The sequence below is a fragment of the Sceloporus occidentalis genome, unplaced genomic scaffold, assembly GCF_023333645.1.
Source record: "Sceloporus occidentalis isolate IW3139 unplaced genomic scaffold, rSceOcc1.0.p SCAF_1, whole genome shotgun sequence".
In the NCBI taxonomy this organism is placed as follows: domain Eukaryota; kingdom Metazoa; phylum Chordata; class Lepidosauria; order Squamata; family Phrynosomatidae; genus Sceloporus; species Sceloporus occidentalis.
In genome coordinates this window covers 234,797,338-234,817,738 of record NW_028316981.1, presented here as the reverse complement: position 1 = coordinate 234,817,738, position 20,401 = coordinate 234,797,338, and the positions used below count along the sequence as shown (strand labels likewise).

The window sequence follows — 20,401 nt, the reverse complement described above, 5'->3', positions numbered from 1 at the left end:
GAGTCTCTTGTTAAAGCGTCATATTTATTAAGAGATAAACACTGTGGCTTTTATAGTAAACATACTTTGGCAGTGTGAGCAGACAATAACTTGGCAGGAAGTATCTCCAATATGAGAGGATTGCTATTTTCAATTTATCTGAAATATTCAAGAAAAACAAATCAGGAATTGTAATCATTGACAGAGATGAGCTTTCAATGCAAGTTGATGGTCATGGAAGTTTATGCAGCTCCTTTTAGCTTAGTATTCATTTTTTTCCTCCAGTATAGCACATCTTCTTAAGGGAGGATTGATATTGCAAGTTCTGTCATGATGCTGCATGTTTTGTTGTGTCTGGACTACACCGCCTCCCTAAAAAAGCAGGGAAATGCTCACTGGCACAACAATATGTTTTAAATGTTTTTAGTGTTTAAGGGGCGAAACAGACCAGCATCCCAAAAGGGCAGATTGAGGCCACCCTGGTGCTGCTTGCCCCGTCACTGCGGCAGCCTCATGTGGATGGCCCCAATCCAGCCAAATGCCACTATTTTAAGCCATCTTCTGAAAAGGAGGGTTATTCCCCTGTCCTTTTCAAGCCAGTTTTTCCAGGTTGCGCGGCATCGGGGTGGCTTCAGGCTACGTTTGCAGTATGCATAATCTAAATGCCACCCCCCAAATGCAGCCCAATGGTGGACCATTTGTTTCAGGCCTTAATTGTGTCAATTGTTTTTAAAATAATGTTGACATTTAATTCCTTTTTAACTTTTGTAAATTAATGTTTTAGTTGGATCTTTTTAAAACCATTGTAAAATGACTTGCATCCCATTTTGAGGGAAAGGTGGGATAGAACTGAAATAAGTAAGTAAGTAAGTAAGTAAGTAAGTGATATAGGGGGAAGTGATTACCCCAAACTAGACAATTGTGTGAATCCCATTCTTACATTCTTATGATCAAGTTTTGTTGTATCTCTTTAATATGCGATACTAATAGAATATTGTGTCCCAGAATAGTCAGTGTCTATTACATTGTCTTTTATGTAAATAGATTTGGCCACCTATAATCTTAAAATATCAGGAAGTATCTACAATAGTTGACATACTATTGTATTTCTTTTATGAATTTATACCATACCTTTCACTATTAAAATATTGTCAGGGTGGCTTAGAGATCAGGCAATGTACAGCAATAAAATAAGCATAAAAGCATCAATTAATATGCTTCCATCACAAAATAAGAAGAAAAAGGCCTGGATTTTTTTTTCTGTTACAAGAAATACATCAAAATAGGGTGCAAACAAGCATTTTTGTGGAGCTCATTTCATAAGTAGGTTCACTGCATGTGAACTGGCTTTTCCTCATTGCCGATATGGTTCTTTCTGTATACAGAATTACATAGTGGAAGTTTATTGTGAAAAGGCCCATCCATGGAAACTGCCTTCCCCTCCCCCCCTCCATTCACAACTGCGCTCTTTTAAAAGTCCTCTAGTGAAACCTAAGGTTTATGGGATGTAACCTTTTTTGTGTATCTTAAAGTAGTGGCAAAGATGTTAACTGAATTTTTAAAAGAAGATTGATTACTCCACTTTCACTTTACTGTGCGGCTTCAAACATTTTAATTGTCCTGCCACCTTTTTATAGTTTGACTCATAACTTCTGAGTGACACCAACTGCTCTGTCACATCTTCATTCATTTTCAGAAATTTATAATTTCTCAGTATCTTTTACCATAGCATAGTCATTTCTTTCAAACACTTGTTAGTATTCACAACGTAGAGCCCATACCATTTCCCTAACCTTTCGATTATATTTAAACCATGGTAACACTTATACCTTTCAATTATTTACCACGCTAGTTATACTTTGAGAATAATTAACATGTCAAAAACAAGTGGCAGAATCGCACTCAAAGTCAAGCTTTTTGGAATCTTGCTGATTTTAATGGGAGATTAAATTGAAGCAGGCATTTAACTCTTTCATTAGAATCAATAGGATGTAAAAATGCTTACACTGGTGGTTACGATTGTGCCTCTGTTTCCCAGCAGTCCAGTAAAAGTCAACATTTTACAGTGTCATTGTAAAATTAATAGTAAAGCGCTCAACATATGTGGTTGCTCTTCTCCTTTTTGATGTCAGTTAGCTTTTAGTCCATCACTTTAATGTTGCTCTGAACTTTTCCTGATCCTCTCTTTGATATGAGGCAACATCCAAGAATAAGTTAAGCTTCCCCATTTCCTAGAAAAGGCAGCGATCACATGACCATGACATTTTACTTTGGTACTAGCAATGTTAGCTCAAAGCCATTCCCTGTCTTCACCCAGGACAAATATTTTTTTCTCATTGTGTTTAGAATCTAATACTTTAACATGTAACAGGAATCTCTGTTCTCTTCTTTCTTTACTCCGTTTCTTCTCTTGTTTTTTTTAAACTTTATTAGTTAATCTTTAACAATGATTTCAGAATTCATTATTTTACTCATTCAGTGACAACAAAATGTCAATGGTCTGAATAACTGTTAGTGATTTATGTTATTTTAGAATCATAGAATCTAAAATAACATAAATCACTAACAGTTATTCAGACCATTGACATTGTTGTCACTGAATGATTAAAATAATGAATTCTGAAATCATTGTTAAAGATTAACTAATAAAGGTTTTTTTAAAAAAAACAAGAGAAGAAACGGAGTAAAGAAAGAAGAGAACAGAGATTCCTGTTACATGTTGAAGCATTAGATTCTAAACACATTTTAATGTAGGTTTTATTAGGGGTTTTGCGATTAAATTACTAATTCGGTGTATGTGTTCCATTTTCAGTAACTTCAATAGATTTTTTAAAAAAAAATCTAAATAGCATCTTACCAGCAATGTTACTAATGATTAGCATAACAGTTTTATAGTTTTCACTAAAACAAATAACATCAACAAACTAATTTTTGAATGTGAAACCATTTGCATTGATACTAAAGTTTCAAAGCCCTGAATTCATTTTGGTTAATTTACCCACTCTAAGCTGGGCTTATCATCATTTTGATCCTCATCATGTGATGTACATGATTGAAATGACACACAAGTGGCATATTCGTACAGTTAAATTTCCTTTGCCCCAGATTTAGAATAATATTCAGACCATAGCATTGATTGGCTCCCCTTTCTTCTGCAGTTAAGCTAGTGTGATTGTAACACAGGAATGGGGGCAGATCCAGGGTCAAATTTCTGTCCCTAAGATGCTCTGAGGGTCACACAGAAGAACTGAAATTCCAAAACACAAATAAAACAAACAAACAAACTAGAACTCCTTGCAACTCCAATTTTGTTTTTGAAAAACAGGTAGGTTTGGATGTTAAACAGCACAGGTGGTTCCTGCAACCTGTTTAAAAAGTGAACCGCCATTCATAGTAACTTTTAGAGTTCACCCCTTTTTTATCTGGAAAAAGGTCAGTCCGGGGAACTAGTGGGGTTGAGGGTCACGAAAACACTCTTGAGGGACTGCATGTGGCCCCAGGGCTGCACTTACCTACCTCAAAGGTAACAGATCCTTTCACATTGAACTACAGTAGTCTGGATTTAATATGAGTGACTGTATAGAAAATGTTGTTACATGAATGTTCATTTCCTTATAATGCTAGGCTGAAGATGAAGAAGGCTACCGTAAACTGATTGATCAGAAGAAAGACAGACGTTTGGCTTACTTGCTACAGCAAACGGATGAATATGTGGCTAACCTGACTAATCTGGTGTGGGAGCATAAGCAAGCACAAGCTGCCAAAGAAAAGAAGAAAAAGAGGAGGAGAAGGAAGGCAAGTGTATAATTCAGCTGTCACTAAGAGACTTTTTAAGTGTCTGCTTTCATCCTTCTCATTCTTCCTCAAGAAAAAATGGCAATCTTCATGAAAGTGCCTCTCAGATCTTAAAAGAATTTTTGCTATAGAATATGGAAGATAAACAGCATTTCATTTTTAATAGAGGCAGATCCCCATTGAATGGTCCTTTACTAGTTAAAAGCTTTTGTGTGTGTGTGTGTGTGTGTGTGTGTTTCAGCTGGTTCTGTTACTTATTGCATAGATTTTAGTTGGTGTCACATTGTCACAGGTCAGGCAGATCCAGCAGAGTTTTCTCTCCTCTCAGTTTAGATTCAGATATAAGTAGGACTCATTTGGTATACAGGTCAAAAGTCAGAGAAAGTTGAGTCTTGGTCTGTCTACCACCTGAGACATAGTTGCCACATCTTTCTCATGTTTATTTCTCAAATTTAATAGAAACTTGGTGTTTTTTGATAGTGTAGGACAGGGCCAAAGACCAGAATCCCAGTCATTACTTTTCAAATTTATTTTTATTTATTTATGGTCTTTATACCCCACCCTTCAGCCCTAAAGGCTATCAGAGTGGCTTACAATTATTAGTTTTAATTAGACAGTTCTCTGCCCTCAGGCTTACAATCTAAAAAGACACAATACAAAAGGAGAAGGGAATGGTGGTGGGAAAAGGGATAAGGTCCAGCAGTTCTTCTCTTCCTGTAAGGCCTGGACCAAGGCAGATGGGCTGGATGGAGGGGTTCCTCTTCTTCAGGCTAGCACTGGTGGAGCAGGGCCTGCCTTTTCACTCCCTCGAAGGCCGAAGGATGATAGTTATCATGGAGGGAGGGCTCTTCTTCTTCAGGCTAGCCCTGGTGGATCAGGGCCTGCCTGTTCACTCCCTCACAGACCGAAGGATGACAGTTATCACGGAGGGAGGACTCCCTTTCTTCAGGCTAGCCCTGATGGAGCTGGACCTGCCTGTTCACTCCCTCACAGGCCGAAGGATGACAGTTATCATGGAGGGAGGGCTCTCTATCTTCAGGCTACCCCTGATGGAGCTGGCCTGCTTGTTCACTCCCTCATGGGCCGAAGGGTTGTCAAATTAAAGGGCAATACACTAGAAAGCTTTAGCAGAAAACAAAAATTAATATATGGATCTAGCCATTTCTCATTACTTCTTACCCTGACATTCCTTGGGGCTAGCTGTGTTAACGTTTGATTAGTTACAGTAGCAAAAGTTCCAGGATTTGATACGGCTGTTCACAGGTAGACTATGTGACACATGACATCCTGACTGTAGTTTCTTCAACTAGCAAAAGGGAGGTGAAGAGAAGAGATAACACGTGTATTTGCATGTGACCTCCCATAAAAGATAAAAAATAATGAAAACAGTTGCAGGAAAAAGAGTGCCTTGTTCTCTCCTTCCCCACTTGGTTCCTTTTTATTCTGTAAAGCAATCTCAGCATGTCAGAATAAAATTTGCAAAAATGATTCAAGGCTGCTAATTTTAAATAGTAGTATCTTGAAATCAGAGTTTTCTGTGATTAGGTAAACCTTCTGAATTGACAGTGTCTACTAGCCATCACTTAAAGGCATGCAAATGAAAGGAGATAGCCAGTCCTCTGCAGGAAAAATCTTCACCAATGTAGTCAGCCATTGGAAATTGCTTTTCTCTCATTTTCCTTACACAGTTCCTTACAATTCCTTACCAGATGCTTTCTGCATTCGATTTGTTTTGCACAGCTCCCACATAAGCTCAGGTCTCTGGCAAACTTCCAGGGAAAGGAGATGGTACTGATGTGAAGCAACTCTGTTATTGTGTTCTTCATCAATTGTAAGGATTATAAGGGACATAAGAAGAACATGGATGTACTTAGCATCAAGTCCATTTACCACTTTCTAAAGTATGAACAGTACATTTAATTATCTCCAAAAGGAACAGCTACTGTTATAAGCATCTAAGAGTTTGTGTAAGAGTATGTGGCGGAGGGAGGGCACGTACACAAACATGTAAACATGGAACACAGAGGTATCTAGGACAGGCAGTGCTTGCCTCACTTTCCAAGCAGCCTTGGAAGAGAGGGGTAAGTTAAATCTTGACATCAGGAAAACCAGGTCCCAATCAGAGACCATTTGTCATTTCAGTAGAAGGATATTTAGTACTACCTAACTTTCAGTGATATATCTTCCAGTATTGAGTTTTGAGTAAGGGGCCTTCAATATGCCATGTGATTCCAGTGTTGGAGAAAAGAAATGGAAATGGAAATGAAATGTCCTGTGCATTTTCATTTATAGTCTCACTCTTCATTGGAAAATAGGTCTTTATCTGGCTGTGGCTCATTTCATAAATGTCCTAGTTATAAGTGTGCTCTTATAAAAGGTACTTCATATTGTGTTACCGCTGCATAAAATGGATTAGTATGTGAAATAAGTCCTTTCAGTTTGAAGAATCTGACCTATTTGTTGCCAGAAGCCTGGAGGCTTCTGTAATATTTACATAACATTATTTTGTCTCAGGTTTTTAAGTGATAGGTGATCTGTAAAACCCTGAAAGTACACTAAACTCATTACTTTATTATGGTCAATGACACCCATGTGTGGGCAATCAAGTTCTGTTTTTGCTAACCAATCCAGGAAGTTCTAACTATAAATTCATGGCTTACCAAGTAACTTGAAACTACATCAGTTCATCTTTCTTAATATTATGCCCCAGATCCTCCTTGTAAATAATCTTAATTCGTTTAAATTACTATATTACCTTTGTGAAATTACAATTAAATTTTCAGTTCTTCAGTAACAGCTGTATAACAGCATCCTTGAGACTGTACCCTTGGGAAAAGCATTGCAGTGGCTGGCACTAGACATCACTCTCGCTTAGCTTTCCTTTGTATAATTTGGCAGTAAATCTCCTCTAGCAACTGATTATGAAGAATTTTATACTCTTCAGTAAATTTGTGTTTTCTCCCTAGTTATAATTCTGTACTTGACAGAATAGCTAAAACCAAGACTATAATCCTTTGTAGAAACATCTTTGTACAGGTATAAGATCTTCATCTTTTTTTTATGTTTCTTCTGTGAGATGTTCTGGATGAACAGCTGAGAGAAGATGGCAAGGATGCTGTTCACTTTTTATTCATGCATAGTGTATATAGTTCACATGTTTTTAAAAAGGAAGAGAAAACAAAATATGACTCGAAGCTCTGGAAAAAATCTCAGGTGCTTAAACACTTAAAAAGCCAGTGTTTGGTCTTTAGCTTTAGTTTTGGGATCTGTTGTCCAAGAATTCTCAATGACTTTCCCATACATTGTAGAGAGAGCTGCTTATAATTTAATGCTGACTGCTATAAATGTGAAAGATTTTTTGGTTTTGGTCCTATAAGTACATGTACACTGGTTTTCAAGGTTAAACATCACTCTCAATGCAGTTCATATAACACAAATTAAAAAGGAGAATAAAATACAAATCCACAATAAGAACCAACATCAAAAGATGGAAACCAAAAGCGTATAGTCAAGCTAGCAGCACATAAGGTAGTCTTCTTTTGGATGCATGTCTTCCACTCGTAGGCTAAATGCCAATATTGTTGTTTCTGTGTATATGTGGCTAGCATATACCATTTCATTTTACTCTTAATAGGAGTCGGTGACTTGGATTCATTCTATTCAAGTTCTGATCTATATATAGATAATAGTAAATATATAGAGACTTCAAGCCCAGTGTCCCTCATCCAACAGCTTTAGTGTTAAACACACTGCAGAAATAATCTAGTTTGAGACTGCTTTAACTGCCCTGGGTCAGTGCTAGGGAATCCTGGGAACTGTAGTTTAGTGTGGCACCAAAGCTTTCTGACAGAGGCGGCTAAATTTCTCACAAAACTACAGTTCCCAGAATTTCCTAACAATGAGCCAGGGAAGTTAAAGTGGTCTCAAACTGGATTATTTCTGTGTTTTTGTACTAATGTTTTAGATGTAACACTACATATGTAATCACCCCATGTTAAGAGAGTTGCTGATGTAACCTTTAATCATTGTACTTTGCTACATAACTGAACAAGAGTCATATAATATAATCAGCATTCTGATAGTATTTTAACAGTGAAGTACAGTCGGCCCTCGCCTTACGTGGGGGATCCGTTCCGGACCCCGCCGCTTAAGGCGAATTCTGCCTATGCTCGAGCCCCATTGGAATGGGACGTGCCGCCCCTTGTGCCCTGCGCGTGCCCTGCAGCTTGAGCGCCTATGCTCAAGACGGCATAAAGCGCGCCTGCGTTATACGTGGGCGCACTGTATCAGGTTTACAGATTCTGTATTTCAGTAGATTACAGTTAATGCAGTTTCAATTGTTTATTCAGATGGTGCCTGCATAAAACATTAGATTCAAATAATAAATGTTTTTGTGTCATGCAAATTAAGTGTAAACATATGCTAATATGTTTTATTTAAAACAGACTGTTGTTTTATATCTTAAATGTATTTTTCAATTCACTCTGCCACCCACCCAAACAGGGTGGACCCAAAGGAGTTTTCCATGAGCAGAAGGCTCTGACTATACATGGAGAGGCACATTTACGGTAGTTCAGATCCCTTTCCTTTGGATTCAGCCTTTTAAAAATTAAAATCTCTTTGACATTTTAGTAAATTGCTCTGTAAAAATGTGATAAATAATCCCCTGTATATCAACAACAGAAGTCACTAGTCTATCTTTATTCTTTCCCATTGTATTTTCCAAGTAGTTTCTCATATGGCTTGTCATCATTTTTTTGTAGGCAGAAATGTTTCAGCATGGAAAGGCAGCTACTTACATGGTGTTTTCAAGTGCTAACACATCATAGCAGATATGAAGGGTGTAGGTGTGTTTCTGTGTATGACAGGGAACAAATCCATTTTTGTCCACTGTTCGGGTGTGGGATTTCGCATACTCAGTTATGTACAGCTCTTTTAATTTAGCAGTAGGCAGAATACCAGTCGTTGGTTCTCATCTCCCTCCATGCCTTAGACTAGCAGCTAATGCAGAACAGGTGGTATGACATGATGATTGAAAGGTTTTTTTAAAAAAATAGAAGGCCTCTGATGGCTGAAACTGCTTATTCTTAAAAGCCTTAATTAGTTGCTCTTAAACAGTGTCAGGGTGTCTCTGCCTTCTGCACCTTCCTAATGTTGGGGTTTGCCTGCTGGTCAGCCAGTCAGCCCCCCCCCCCCCCCCGGGTGATTGGCTGTGTATTCCTATTACTTGGAAGGGGGAAGGGGAGAATAAACTAAATACAGTGGACCCTTGTTATACGCTGGGGTTTGGTTCCAGGATCCCCCGTGTATAACAAAATCTGTGTATGCTCAAGTCCCATTAAATATAATGACATAGCAAAATGGTGTCCCTTATAAAAAATGGAAAACCAAGGTAAATTTATACTTTTTTGTAACATTTTCAAACCGTGTATGCTTGAATCCGTGTATGAAAAATCCGTGTATAAGAAGGGCCGACTGTAAAACCTAGGCCATCCCACCAGCGCAGCAGGAAACACTTCAGTTATCTGTATTTGCATGGACCTGCACCTACATGAATGTGGATGAATATGGAAGGCTTTCTCTGTATGTATGCAAGAACATCTGTGAATGGTTATCCCTGAAGACATCTCAGATCAATATGATCAGTCAAAGCAGGCTGAAAGGAAATAAAAGTGAGGAGGAGGGAAAATGAGAATCATGCTTACATGGTATTTTGTCTTTGACATGCAATATCCCAGAACAAGAGTGAATCTAAAAGAACCCATCTGTGTAAAAAATGTAGTCTTTCCTTTACATTGTGTGTACAAGCATGTGCTTGTGCACTCACATACACTGGGAGGAGGAAACTCACAATTTGTATATAGAATCATAGAATAATATGATGATGATTACAAGCATCGTAAATTGATACAAAAAACATAGGACCCAGGTATAAAAGAGCATTTTAAATGATGTCCTAAGTGATTTGGAGGGGGTGGAAAGGCAGTGTTTGTGGAAGTGCAGGAATGGAGGATGTGATAAAGAGTTGAAGAATAGATAATAAAGAGGAAAATGGGAAAATTGGATTTGCAGGTATATGACATGTTGAGCGAGTAGCAGAAGGAAGATTCCAGAAGAGTATTATAGATCAAAAAGCCTCTGCAGAATTACCAATTTATCTTAATCTAGTCTTCACTGAATAATAATCTTAATAATACCAATAACTTTGGCACTTGTAGGAATGCAGAATTTATACAATGCCAAGAGCATGAGCTACATGCTGTTCCATTTCTGAATCTTGTAAATCTGTGAACTGGTTTCCAGTTGTAGGGGCAAGAAAGTAAGTTAATATTGGATTGCTCTGCTGCTTTAAATAAAGGAACATATTTAGACTGAATATCTTTTTTAGACAGAACTACAATCAGCCCTCCTTATCCATGGATTCAAGCATCCACGGCTTGAAAAATATTTTGCCATTTTATATAAAGATACCATTTTACTCTGCCATTATATATAATTGGATTTGAGCATCCACGATTTTGGTATCCACTGGGGGCGGGGGGGGGGGGGCGGACTAGAACCAAAACCCAGCGGATACCACTTTATTCTGTTAATAAATCAGTTTAAAATAAGGAATTTAGAAGACCTACCCACAGTTCTAAGATCTTTCAACTACATGTGGGACAGTGAAAAAATATTCTGTTTTAGTTCAGTTTGAAGTAGTGTGAAATGCCACACTACTTTACCTGTAAAATAGCAGAATGTACACGATGCAGTATTGCTATATATCAGATCTGCATCTCGAAGCATATACTTTCTACCTTTTCATAATACTCTTTTTGGATGTAATCTTATCTTGAACATAACTCTGTGTCCATCTGTATAATTTCATTACAGAAGCCAGAAGACAACACAGAAGGAATGGGTTCTGGTCTTGGTCCTGACGGTGAGGTAAGATGGCAAATTTCTATTTAAAAGACATTTCAGCTCTCAACTAATGGACAAAATGCCACAAATCTGGGCTCTAGTTTGTAGAAAGACTTTGCCAGCAAGGAGGGGAGAGACAACAGGACCTGGGCACAATGGTCCGAAAAAGAGGGACCATTGCATCCCCTGGAAACTTTCAAAGAAATTTTTATTGGTCTTCTGGGGAAGAGGAAATCAACAAGAAAAACTTTCCCCACTCCTCATATTTACCAGTGACAGTAATCTATGAGTGGGTTGTTCTGATATGATCTAAGCTAAAATATTTATGATTTTATTATTATAAATATGTATGTGTTTCCTTTTTGTCAAAATATTTTTGACTGTTAAAAATGGTCTGTGGAATGTGGAATTTCTGTTAAAAAATGGTCTGTGGAATGTATATTTAGAACAAAGGTTAATATGAATTAAAGCTAGCTTTATTTGTGTGGATGGCTCAGAAATGTGTTAGTTTCTTATTGTTGGTTGCCAAGAACTGATTAATGTGCAAGACAACCCTTCCACGTTGGTCCAGTGTAAGTAAAAACACTAACTAATGATCGTTCATTTTTAATTATCTACATTTAAGGGATCCATTATACAGCTAACATGTTTTTCATAATAAATAAATAATTAAACTTTTATTTCTATCCCGCTTTTTGTCGAGACAAAGCAGTGTACAAAGATTAAAATACCTCAATATATACATAATATCTGCCCCCCCTTAAAAAAGATTAAACAGTATAAGGGTAAAATTCAACAATTAAAAACCAAAACAATAACCAGTACCAATAACCGATAACCATGGGCCGAATCATCACTTGTGTGGTGGAGTCTTGTGTGGCCGAGTATTTTATTCCGGGAAGGAATGCATGTTAAATAATGCATTTCACTTTCACTTCCATGTAATTGATGATATTTTAAGATTACATTGTACAGTCAGCTATATTTTTGTTTTATAATGTGAAGAAATCTTATTTAGCTTCTCCCTTATTGGGAATAACTGGATTGTTGTAACCAAACTGATCAGGCAAATATATATCAATAGATTCATAGTTTTCTGTCTTTGCTAGGATGCAGAGAGTAGCAAATTGGTTTCGTGGAAGACTTTGTGCAAAACATCTACCGTATTTTCCAGCGTATAAGACAACTTTTTACCCCTGTCTTATATGCTGGATTCTGACCCCAGACAGGTGAATGGTGTAGCCACCGCTCTGTCTCTGGGGTCCTTGCAGTTCCTTTCCCAGCAGGCACTGTGGCTGGGCTCTCTCTCTCTCTCTCTGCCATTGCTGGAAAAGGCAGTGGAGAAACGACTCCAGAGACGGTTGGGCCAAGGGAAAGAGCTGGCCCCTTATTCCTTGCCGCCACCGCCTCCCGAGATACTCCCTCCTCCAGCGGTTTCCGTGGCGTGTCAGAAGTCCACCGCGGAAGACACTGGAGCTGCGGAAGCTGCTGGAGCCGCTGGAGGAGCGGAGTACCCCGGGAGGCGGCGGCGGTGAGGAATAAGGGGCCGGCTCTTTCCCTCTTTCTCACGGCCCGACTGGTTCTGAAGCCGCTTCTCCACCGCCTTTTCCAGTAATGGCAGCGAGAGAGAGCCTGGCTGCGGTACCCAGCTTCCAGGCCTCCACAGAGGCACCCTTACTTTGGCCTATAGGAGGCCAGGGATGCTGCTGGGCTGCGACTTGGGGGTCGTCTTATACCCCCAGTCGCCTTATACGCCGGAAAATACGGTAATTGAAGTTTTTAATTAGTGCCCTTGTAGTTAATGAACTGTCTCACTAATGAGTATGCTAAATGCCCTATAAATGACTCCAGAAAGTTTCTTTGTGCACGTATGTTATTACATTCAACATATGGCATATATATTGTTATTGCCATCATCATTGTTGCTTATGAGATTTTCTTTATAATCCATTAAAACTGTAATATTCGTCAACCTAGCTGGGACTAAGACTAACTAAGTCACTAAGTTCAATTGAAATTAATGAGGGACAGTTTTGAACAGATGTATGAAGGACAGCTCTGTTAGAAACAGTAAGACTAGTCGTATACTTTCATAAATGTCTGCCCAGAAGTGCCATTGTAGCGTATTTGTTCAGTAGACATGCATGAAACTTAAAGCTCTTACAGCTAACACAAAATACGTAAGATTATGTCATTAAAGTCCCATTTAAAGTAATTTCCTTTACATATAAATAATAAAAAGGAAAGAGATTACAACTGTGTGTTAAATCCTTTACATCTTTTTGAAAGGGCTGATAAATACTCCTGGCTTATTAGTATACTGTTATCAATGTATGTAATGAAGCTTATATTTATCTCATATTTGAAGAAGCATGTAAATTGTGTTCGCTTATGCTAATTATCAGCGATATTTGGAAGCAAAAAGGTATATTTCTTGATGTCAAAGTGGCCATTTCTTTTAAAACTTTGCTTTCAATGTATGGCTTCACTCCATTAAAATGATCTAGGCTACGTCGGTACTACAGAAATAATCTAGTTTGACACCACTAACTGCCATGGCTATGGAATTCTGGGAACTGTAGTTTGTTGGAGCACCAGAGCAAAGCAAGCTCTAGTTAGAAAGCAAGTTCTGGTTCCCAACAAACTATAATTCCCAGAATTCCATAGCATTTAGTCATGGCAGTTAAAGTGGTGTCAAACCAACCTGATTATTTCTGCAATGCAGATGCCACCCACAAGCTGTGCACTTTGTAAGGACTTTGTGTTTCATACTTGCTCTCAGCTTGTATCACATTGTGATCTAAATGGTGCAGGTTGATTTTAAAGGGAGCTATATGTTCTGCCTTCAGTAGGAGAAATTACATCTTTTTCATGTTATTTCCAGTTGTTTGGCTTAAATGTAAAATTCTGATGTTGGTATGAATTTCTGAACAAGTAACTTACAGTGGTACCTCGGGATACGAAATACCCAGGTTACGAAATTTTCGGGATACGAAAAAATCCCATTGGAAAACATTGTTCCGGGTTACGAAAGTTTTTTCGGGTTACGAAAAAACTTTTGGTGCTTTTCGGCGCGATTTCACACGGAATCGCGGCTTTTTCCCATTAGCGCCTATGGGAATTCGGCTTGCGAAAGCCTTTCGGGTTACGAAATTGACAGCGGAACGAATTAATTTCGTAACCCGGGGCACCACTGTACTAATAATTTAGAATGTAACGTTACCTTCAGTGTTTCTCTATAAGGGAGGGATGATATCTACTCGTTAAGTTGTACATTGCTTCTTACTTTTTAGCCCATAGATGAGAGCAGTCAGATGAGTGATCTCCCAGTCAAAGTAACTCACACTGAGACGGGCAAAGTTCTTCTTGGACCAGAGGCTCCTAAAGCAAGTCAGTTGGATGCTTGGTTAGAAATGAACCCTGGGTGAGTAATCAATCTTACCTCCCAACCTGCTCCTTTTGTACTGCATTTATACATTAAAAATATTTATGAGTATTATTCCTGCTTGTTCCTATTCATTTTGGAAATGCAATTAATTTGTTCTGGTTTTTATAAAATTATTTGAAAAGATGCTGTATTTAGGGAGTGTTTCTCTCTCTCTTATATTCTCTTTCTTTCTTCTTTTCCACCAGCTATGAAGTTGCACCTAGGTCAGATAGTGAAGATGAGAGTGACTCTGAATATGAGGAAGATGTAAGTGAAGGCCTCTTCTTGATGCATATGTTTACTGAAAATAATATTTCTAAAAATATAATAATCTCTCTAGGGATCAGAGAGTGAGCGTAAACGTACAAGAAGGTAGCTTCAACCATAAAAATAATTATTGTCATAATACTGCAAGAGAAATTGTGGAGTAAGTAGCCTTATTAGAACAGAATTCACTATGTATCATTCCCCACCCCCACTCTTTTGTACTGCAACAGATAACAAGCCACAAGATAATGTTAGTTTGTTTGGCATTTCTTTTCTAAATAAGAATCTTCAATATTATAGGAGAGAAATTGTGATGTTATAATCCAGTTAATCAACAAGGAGGATGAATTGGATGATACAGTTCTGTATCATTGAAGGAGTGCAGATTTCACTTCAATTACTGGTGATTGTGGATTTCTATAAACAGTGCGGCTTTTCTTTTTCAGAAATTGTAGTCCATTAAAGCACATATAGTCCTTAGTATAGTCAGTAGCCTAGGCCAATCACTTTTACTGATCTTATTCTGAAAGGTGTTATCTTTCTAAACTGTACCTTATTAAAATATAATAATGCTTCAGAGAGGAAGGAGAGAAATCTGAAATACAGCTATTGGTGTATTTTGTCATTTTAGCAATCAAGCATGGATTTGGTAATACACAATGTCTGTTTAAAAGGTATTATCAATAACACTTAGTAAAATAGATGTTCATAGTTATAGAACAATACAAGAAACTAGATGTGCTTTCATTCTTTTTAGCCTTCTAAAGTGTGTGATTGGGTGGAAGAAAAGGGAAAAGAAGTAATATTAAACTACTGTGGCATATTTGCCACGGTTCCTTTTTATATATTGGTTTAGCTCCAGAGTTCGTGCAAGGTACCCTCAATTGATTTCGGTCAATGCTTGTGTTGTTCTCCTTCTGCTATAACTCCTAGTGTCCCTATCAGTGTGCAAGAAGATGCATGGGAAGGAGGAGGCAATATAGGAGGGAAAATGTTTTTAAAGTGGAAGGAAGCTGAAAATGACTTAAGAGAAGGGGGGAAATTAAAAAATATAATACTGAGGAGATTCTAGATCTGGAGAACTCAAAGAGTTTCCAAGCCAAGCTGCTAATATCATGATGGGTAAAAAGGAATTGAGAGGAAAGGCAGGAGCTACACTAGGACACATGCATTAAAGTAGGCAGGATGCCCACTGAAACACAACCATTGCTCTACACATGCCGGATTACCAATTTGTGTGAGCCACAAAGACCTCAAAAAAGAAGCACTATTCCATGCGTAGATTTCTACCTATACAACAGCTCTATACCTGTGCAGCATCTGCAGGCAGAAGATTTTTATCTTGATCAAATTAATATACTCTCTCTCACACCTACACACACCCATACATCTTTACTACATATTAATGAAATGTTTCAATATTCACGGATGTGGGAATGGAAAAGACTGAAATTTCAAGGAGTCTAGTCCTTGGAGTTGTGTCTTTTTTCAAAATGAAAAATGTTACCTAGTCTCATGCTGTAGAATATTCTGAATGTTTTGTTACTTTCAAGATACTGAGTACTTAATAATATCAGAAAGCTCATTAATACTTAATGTTTTTATTTTTCCTTTCGGATTATGACTGCACTGATATTTTGGATTAAGTATCTTCTGATGTCATGTATCATGGCATGGGTCTGTGTTAATTAATCCTGTGAAACAGACTTCTTTTTTCTTCTCATCAGGTATTTTAAAAACAAGAATCAAGAAAAGGCAATAAATATCTAAAATTACGATGTACAAAATTATAAAGCAAAATGTTCATAAAATCATACTAAAGCCTCACTCTTATTCAATAAATACTAGTTGTGAAGATCAAATTGTTAATAAAACAAAAAACAAAACAAAACAAAACAATGGAAGTGATAGAGGAAATGTAGTATTCCAATTACAAATTTCAAACCAACATCTGACCTTTTCTTTTTTGCAGGAAGATGATGAAGAATCAAGCAGACAAGAAACAGATGGAAAGATACACTTGGATCCTAACAGTGAAGACGTTTCAGAAAAAGATGCTAAAGAAATAATAGAGTGTGTAATATGGGAAGAGACTGAGAATATTTTATCAGCTGTTATTTCTGTATGTTTATTTAAGACCTAAAAGAGCTAGGCATTTAAAAATATAAAATGCCTCTCTATACTTGGGTTATAGGACAGCCAAACAAGATGTGGATGATGAATACAGCATGCAATACAGTGCTAGGGGGTCTCAGTCCTACTATACAGTGGCTCATGCGATTTCTGAGAGAGTGGAGAAGCAGTCTTCTCTTCTTATTAATGGCACATTAAAACATTATCAGGTAAGCATCTGAGATCAGGTATGGGCAAATTGTGGGCTGCATGAGGCTCCTGAAACTTCCCACCAGTCCCTCAGAGTCCAGCAGCACTGATGTTTTGTGACTAGGGTATCACAGCTGGGCAGCATGTGGTTGCATCTGGGGGAAGAGAACTGAGGTCATCCACCCAGAACTCGAGTGAATCAATGAAGAGTGGGGTGGTCAAGGTCAGCTTTCATCTTGCTGCAGATCCACAGCCATGTGTGGGTGTGCCTGATTGTCTTCCCTATCCCAGTCCTTTGTAATGTCAAAACAATAACATAGGTATGTGTAATGTGGAGGTATGCCACCAACAATATTCCATCCATGCACTAATAAGAGCTTGCAGTGTCTTGTGATATGAGCAGTAACATTTATTTTTAGCACCCTCCTCAAAGTTATCTCTCATTTTGAGGGGCAAAGACATTCTAAGCTTTGGCCTACATATCCACATGGATCCTTGTGCAGGCAATTTTGTGGCTTCATTTTCTTTGTCCTATCTGCAGCTGGCAGATCCCCAGCAGCAAAACACTTGCAATCAAAGAGGTGGTCAAATCAGAACATTAATATATGCACAGATTCTGGATAACTGAGGCAATTCTCTTGTATTTCAGATTCAGGGCCTGGAATGGATGGTTTCCCTGTACAATAACAATTTGAATGGAATTTTAGCTGATGAAATGGGGCTAGGAAAGACCATACAGACTATTGCACTCATCACTTATCTGATGGAGCACAAAAGGCTCAATGGCCCCTATCTCATCATTGTTCCCCTCTCGTAAGTAGATGAACTCTTTCTAATGATATTTTTCTACACTGTGCAGATTGGCTCATTAACAGCATGTACTTTTTTTAATATACACTTAATGACTAGATGAAGCATGCAGTAGGGCTGTGCTAACTATGTACTCTGGGTTTAGTCTTTGATTATTTCCCCTTTTTTTACACACATTGTGTGGCACTGGGGACCAGATGGCTGATAAAATCAGCAGCCAAGGTTTACTCTGTTTTTTATTCACTATGACCTATTTCTTCTGTAATTTACAAGAGCAAAATGTGTATTTTTCCTATCTGATATTGGATATATAACATTTCCCTTCAGTTTCTGAAAGAGCTTCTAAAGTTTTAAATGCTGTCTACACAGTGTTATGACACATATAGTTGATAAAGTTCATTTTCTTTAGTATCAATTGTAATTACTGACTGGTTGTGATTATTGTTTTCATTCACTGATTGATCAGTTTTGCAATAGCCCCAAAACTTTATATAACACTGTATTTGCAATGAACAAGCACATGAATACCATTTTGATTGAATTTCTCTTTTGGCATCCCCAGGAGGGAAATTTATCTCTGGAAATAGTTAACTTCAAAAAGATTCTTATATATTTGGTTCGAGCTAATAGTTTTAATTATAATCAGTGGGCTATATTATTTATTTATTTATTTATTTATTTATTTATTTATTTATATGCCACCCAATCACTGGGAATCCGGGCGGCTTACAACAGAGGGGATAATAGACGGTTCCCTGCCCTCAGGCTTACAATCTAAAAAGACACGACACAGAAGGAGAAGGGAATGGTGGTGGGGAAGGGGATCAGGTCCAGCATTCTTCTCTCCCTCTGAGGCCTGGACCAAGGCAGATGGACTGGAGGGAGGGCTCTTCTTCTTCAGGCTAGCCCTGATGGAGCTGGGACAGCCTACTCTCTCCCTCATAGGCCGAAAGATGACAGTTAAGGAGGGAGGAGCCTCTTTCTTCAGGCTAGCCCTGATGGAGCTGGGCCAGTCTATTCTCTCCCTATTGCACAATATGTCAAGACATACATTTATCCAGATGTATTTGTGATTCTTGTGATAAAGTATGTCTGTACACTTTTGTTTTATAAGATTCCCTGCCATACTGTGCCTGTTATATTTGAGTTATTAGACAGTTAATCATATTTTTGATCTATATATGGGCCAAAGAGAGCGAGAGCATGCAGTGAAAGAATACTCTTTTGTCAAATTTGAAGTGGAGAAGAAAGAGAGCTATGGCCCCCCGTTAAGCCTGAGTCAATGTTATAAAACATCCCCTTTTCCAAATTTCTGTTCATAAATATGGGGGCTGTAGAGAAACAGGTAACGGACTCGCTAACTGTATGTACTACATTCTCTCTACATTCATTTTCTGGAGTGTGCAGAGGAGAAGTCCACAAAGCACTCCCACTCCACAACTTTCCTAAGCAAGTGCTTTAAAATCAGGTTCACTTTCCAAATTCAGCCTTGTACATGGCACTGAAGTGTTTGTTTGATTCAAACTGGACAAGATTGTGCAGAGGGCCTTTTCATCTGCCGCTCCTAAATTATGGAATGGCCTGTCGGAAGAGGTCCGAAACATTATCAATCTTGACAGCTCTAAAAAGGCTGTCAAGACAAATCTCTTCCGACAAGCCTTCCCGAAGTAACTCACTTTGGTCACCCGCTGATACAAATCATCATACAGAATACCCCAAGATGCCCATCTCACTATCTAATTGTTTTAATTATTTAAATGGTATTTTATTATTGTATGTGAGAATTATTATGTTGTTGTTTTAGGAGGGAGGGGATAATTGGGATTTATTTTTAAACTGTGTCTTTTATTGTTGTTGTAAGCCGCCTTGATCCTTTTGGGGAGGAGGGATAAAAATAAATCATTATTGATATAGCAACATTGCAGAATGAAAATAGTATTCAGCTAAAGCCCCAAATCATTTTCTGACATGATTAGAAAAGGCTCCTCTATAGCTCTCTCCACACTTCCATTGTTATTGTTCAAAACAGTTTGTATTTTGCTATTCATCTTGTATCTTGAACATCAGAAACAAAGCTGTAGAAATGTTTTTGTTCTTATAAGAATGCTTAGTTCGAATTTAATTTACAGGAAAATTTCATCAGTGTATTGTCTGTTCTCAAACTTTTACATAGGACTTTATCCAATTGGACTTACGAATTTGATAAATGGGCTCCTTCTGTGGTGAAAATTTCTTACAAGGTTTGACTGTTTATTTTTTGAATATGAATATAAAATCCACAGTATATATGTTTACATATAAGTGTGTTTGACCAGGTCCCCATCCATGTTTTCTGCTTATGTAAGTTTCCCTACAGATGCCGTTGGCTATCTTGTCTGGTGCAGAATGATCACATTCACTTCAAGTATATCGAAGCAGATTTGCTCATGCAGTGCTATTGTCCATGGGTGTGCTTTGTGCACTGAGGCACATTTCACATGGATGTGCATTGCTTTTTGCACTTCAGAGATGTATGCACTTTTGGTTCATTAACAAGATGGCGTTGCATAAATCCATGAGAATAAAGTTACACTCCCATCTTCTCAGTGTAGAATCCTGGCCTATGTGTTCCTTTTCCCACTTTTATCATTTGAGTTGTAAAGTTTTGCTGTGTTGAAAAAAATCACTTTATCACCAGGGGTATTTTTATTAGATGATACTTACTCTCAGGCATTGAAATGCTTTAGGAAATATTTCTGCAGTTGATGAGAAGAACGTTTGCAGCAAAATTCTGTGCATTTTCAATTTGGGAAGCATGATTTTCTGCACAGAAAATGCTGTTTCTTCTATAAAAAGTGCTGTAGCTGGGGACTTATTTTGCTCAGAATTTGTGCATTGTTGTTTTGCCCAGAAGAC

General features: G+C 38.0%; 1 protein-coding gene across 3 annotated transcripts in view; it reads left to right on the top strand.

Annotated features, from left to right (window-relative positions):
- LOC149323626 (SWI/SNF-related matrix-associated actin-dependent regulator of chromatin subfamily A member 2-like) overlaps positions 1-20,401 on the top strand; it is a 169,212-nt gene that overhangs the window by 74,871 nt on the left and 73,940 nt on the right. For all 3 annotated transcript variants that reach the window (XM_089490224.1, XM_089490237.1, XM_089490231.1), the window contains exons 10-17: positions 3,604-3,774; positions 10,651-10,704; positions 13,974-14,104; positions 14,314-14,374; positions 16,347-16,447; positions 16,569-16,716; positions 17,346-17,509; positions 19,680-19,746. In XM_089490224.1, coding sequence (XP_089346350.1) covers positions 3,604-3,774; positions 10,651-10,704; positions 13,974-14,104; positions 14,314-14,374; positions 16,347-16,447; positions 16,569-16,716; positions 17,346-17,509; positions 19,680-19,746 — 897 coding nt within the window. The remainder of the gene's footprint in view (positions 1-3,603; positions 3,775-10,650; positions 10,705-13,973; positions 14,105-14,313; positions 14,375-16,346; positions 16,448-16,568; positions 16,717-17,345; positions 17,510-19,679; positions 19,747-20,401) is intronic.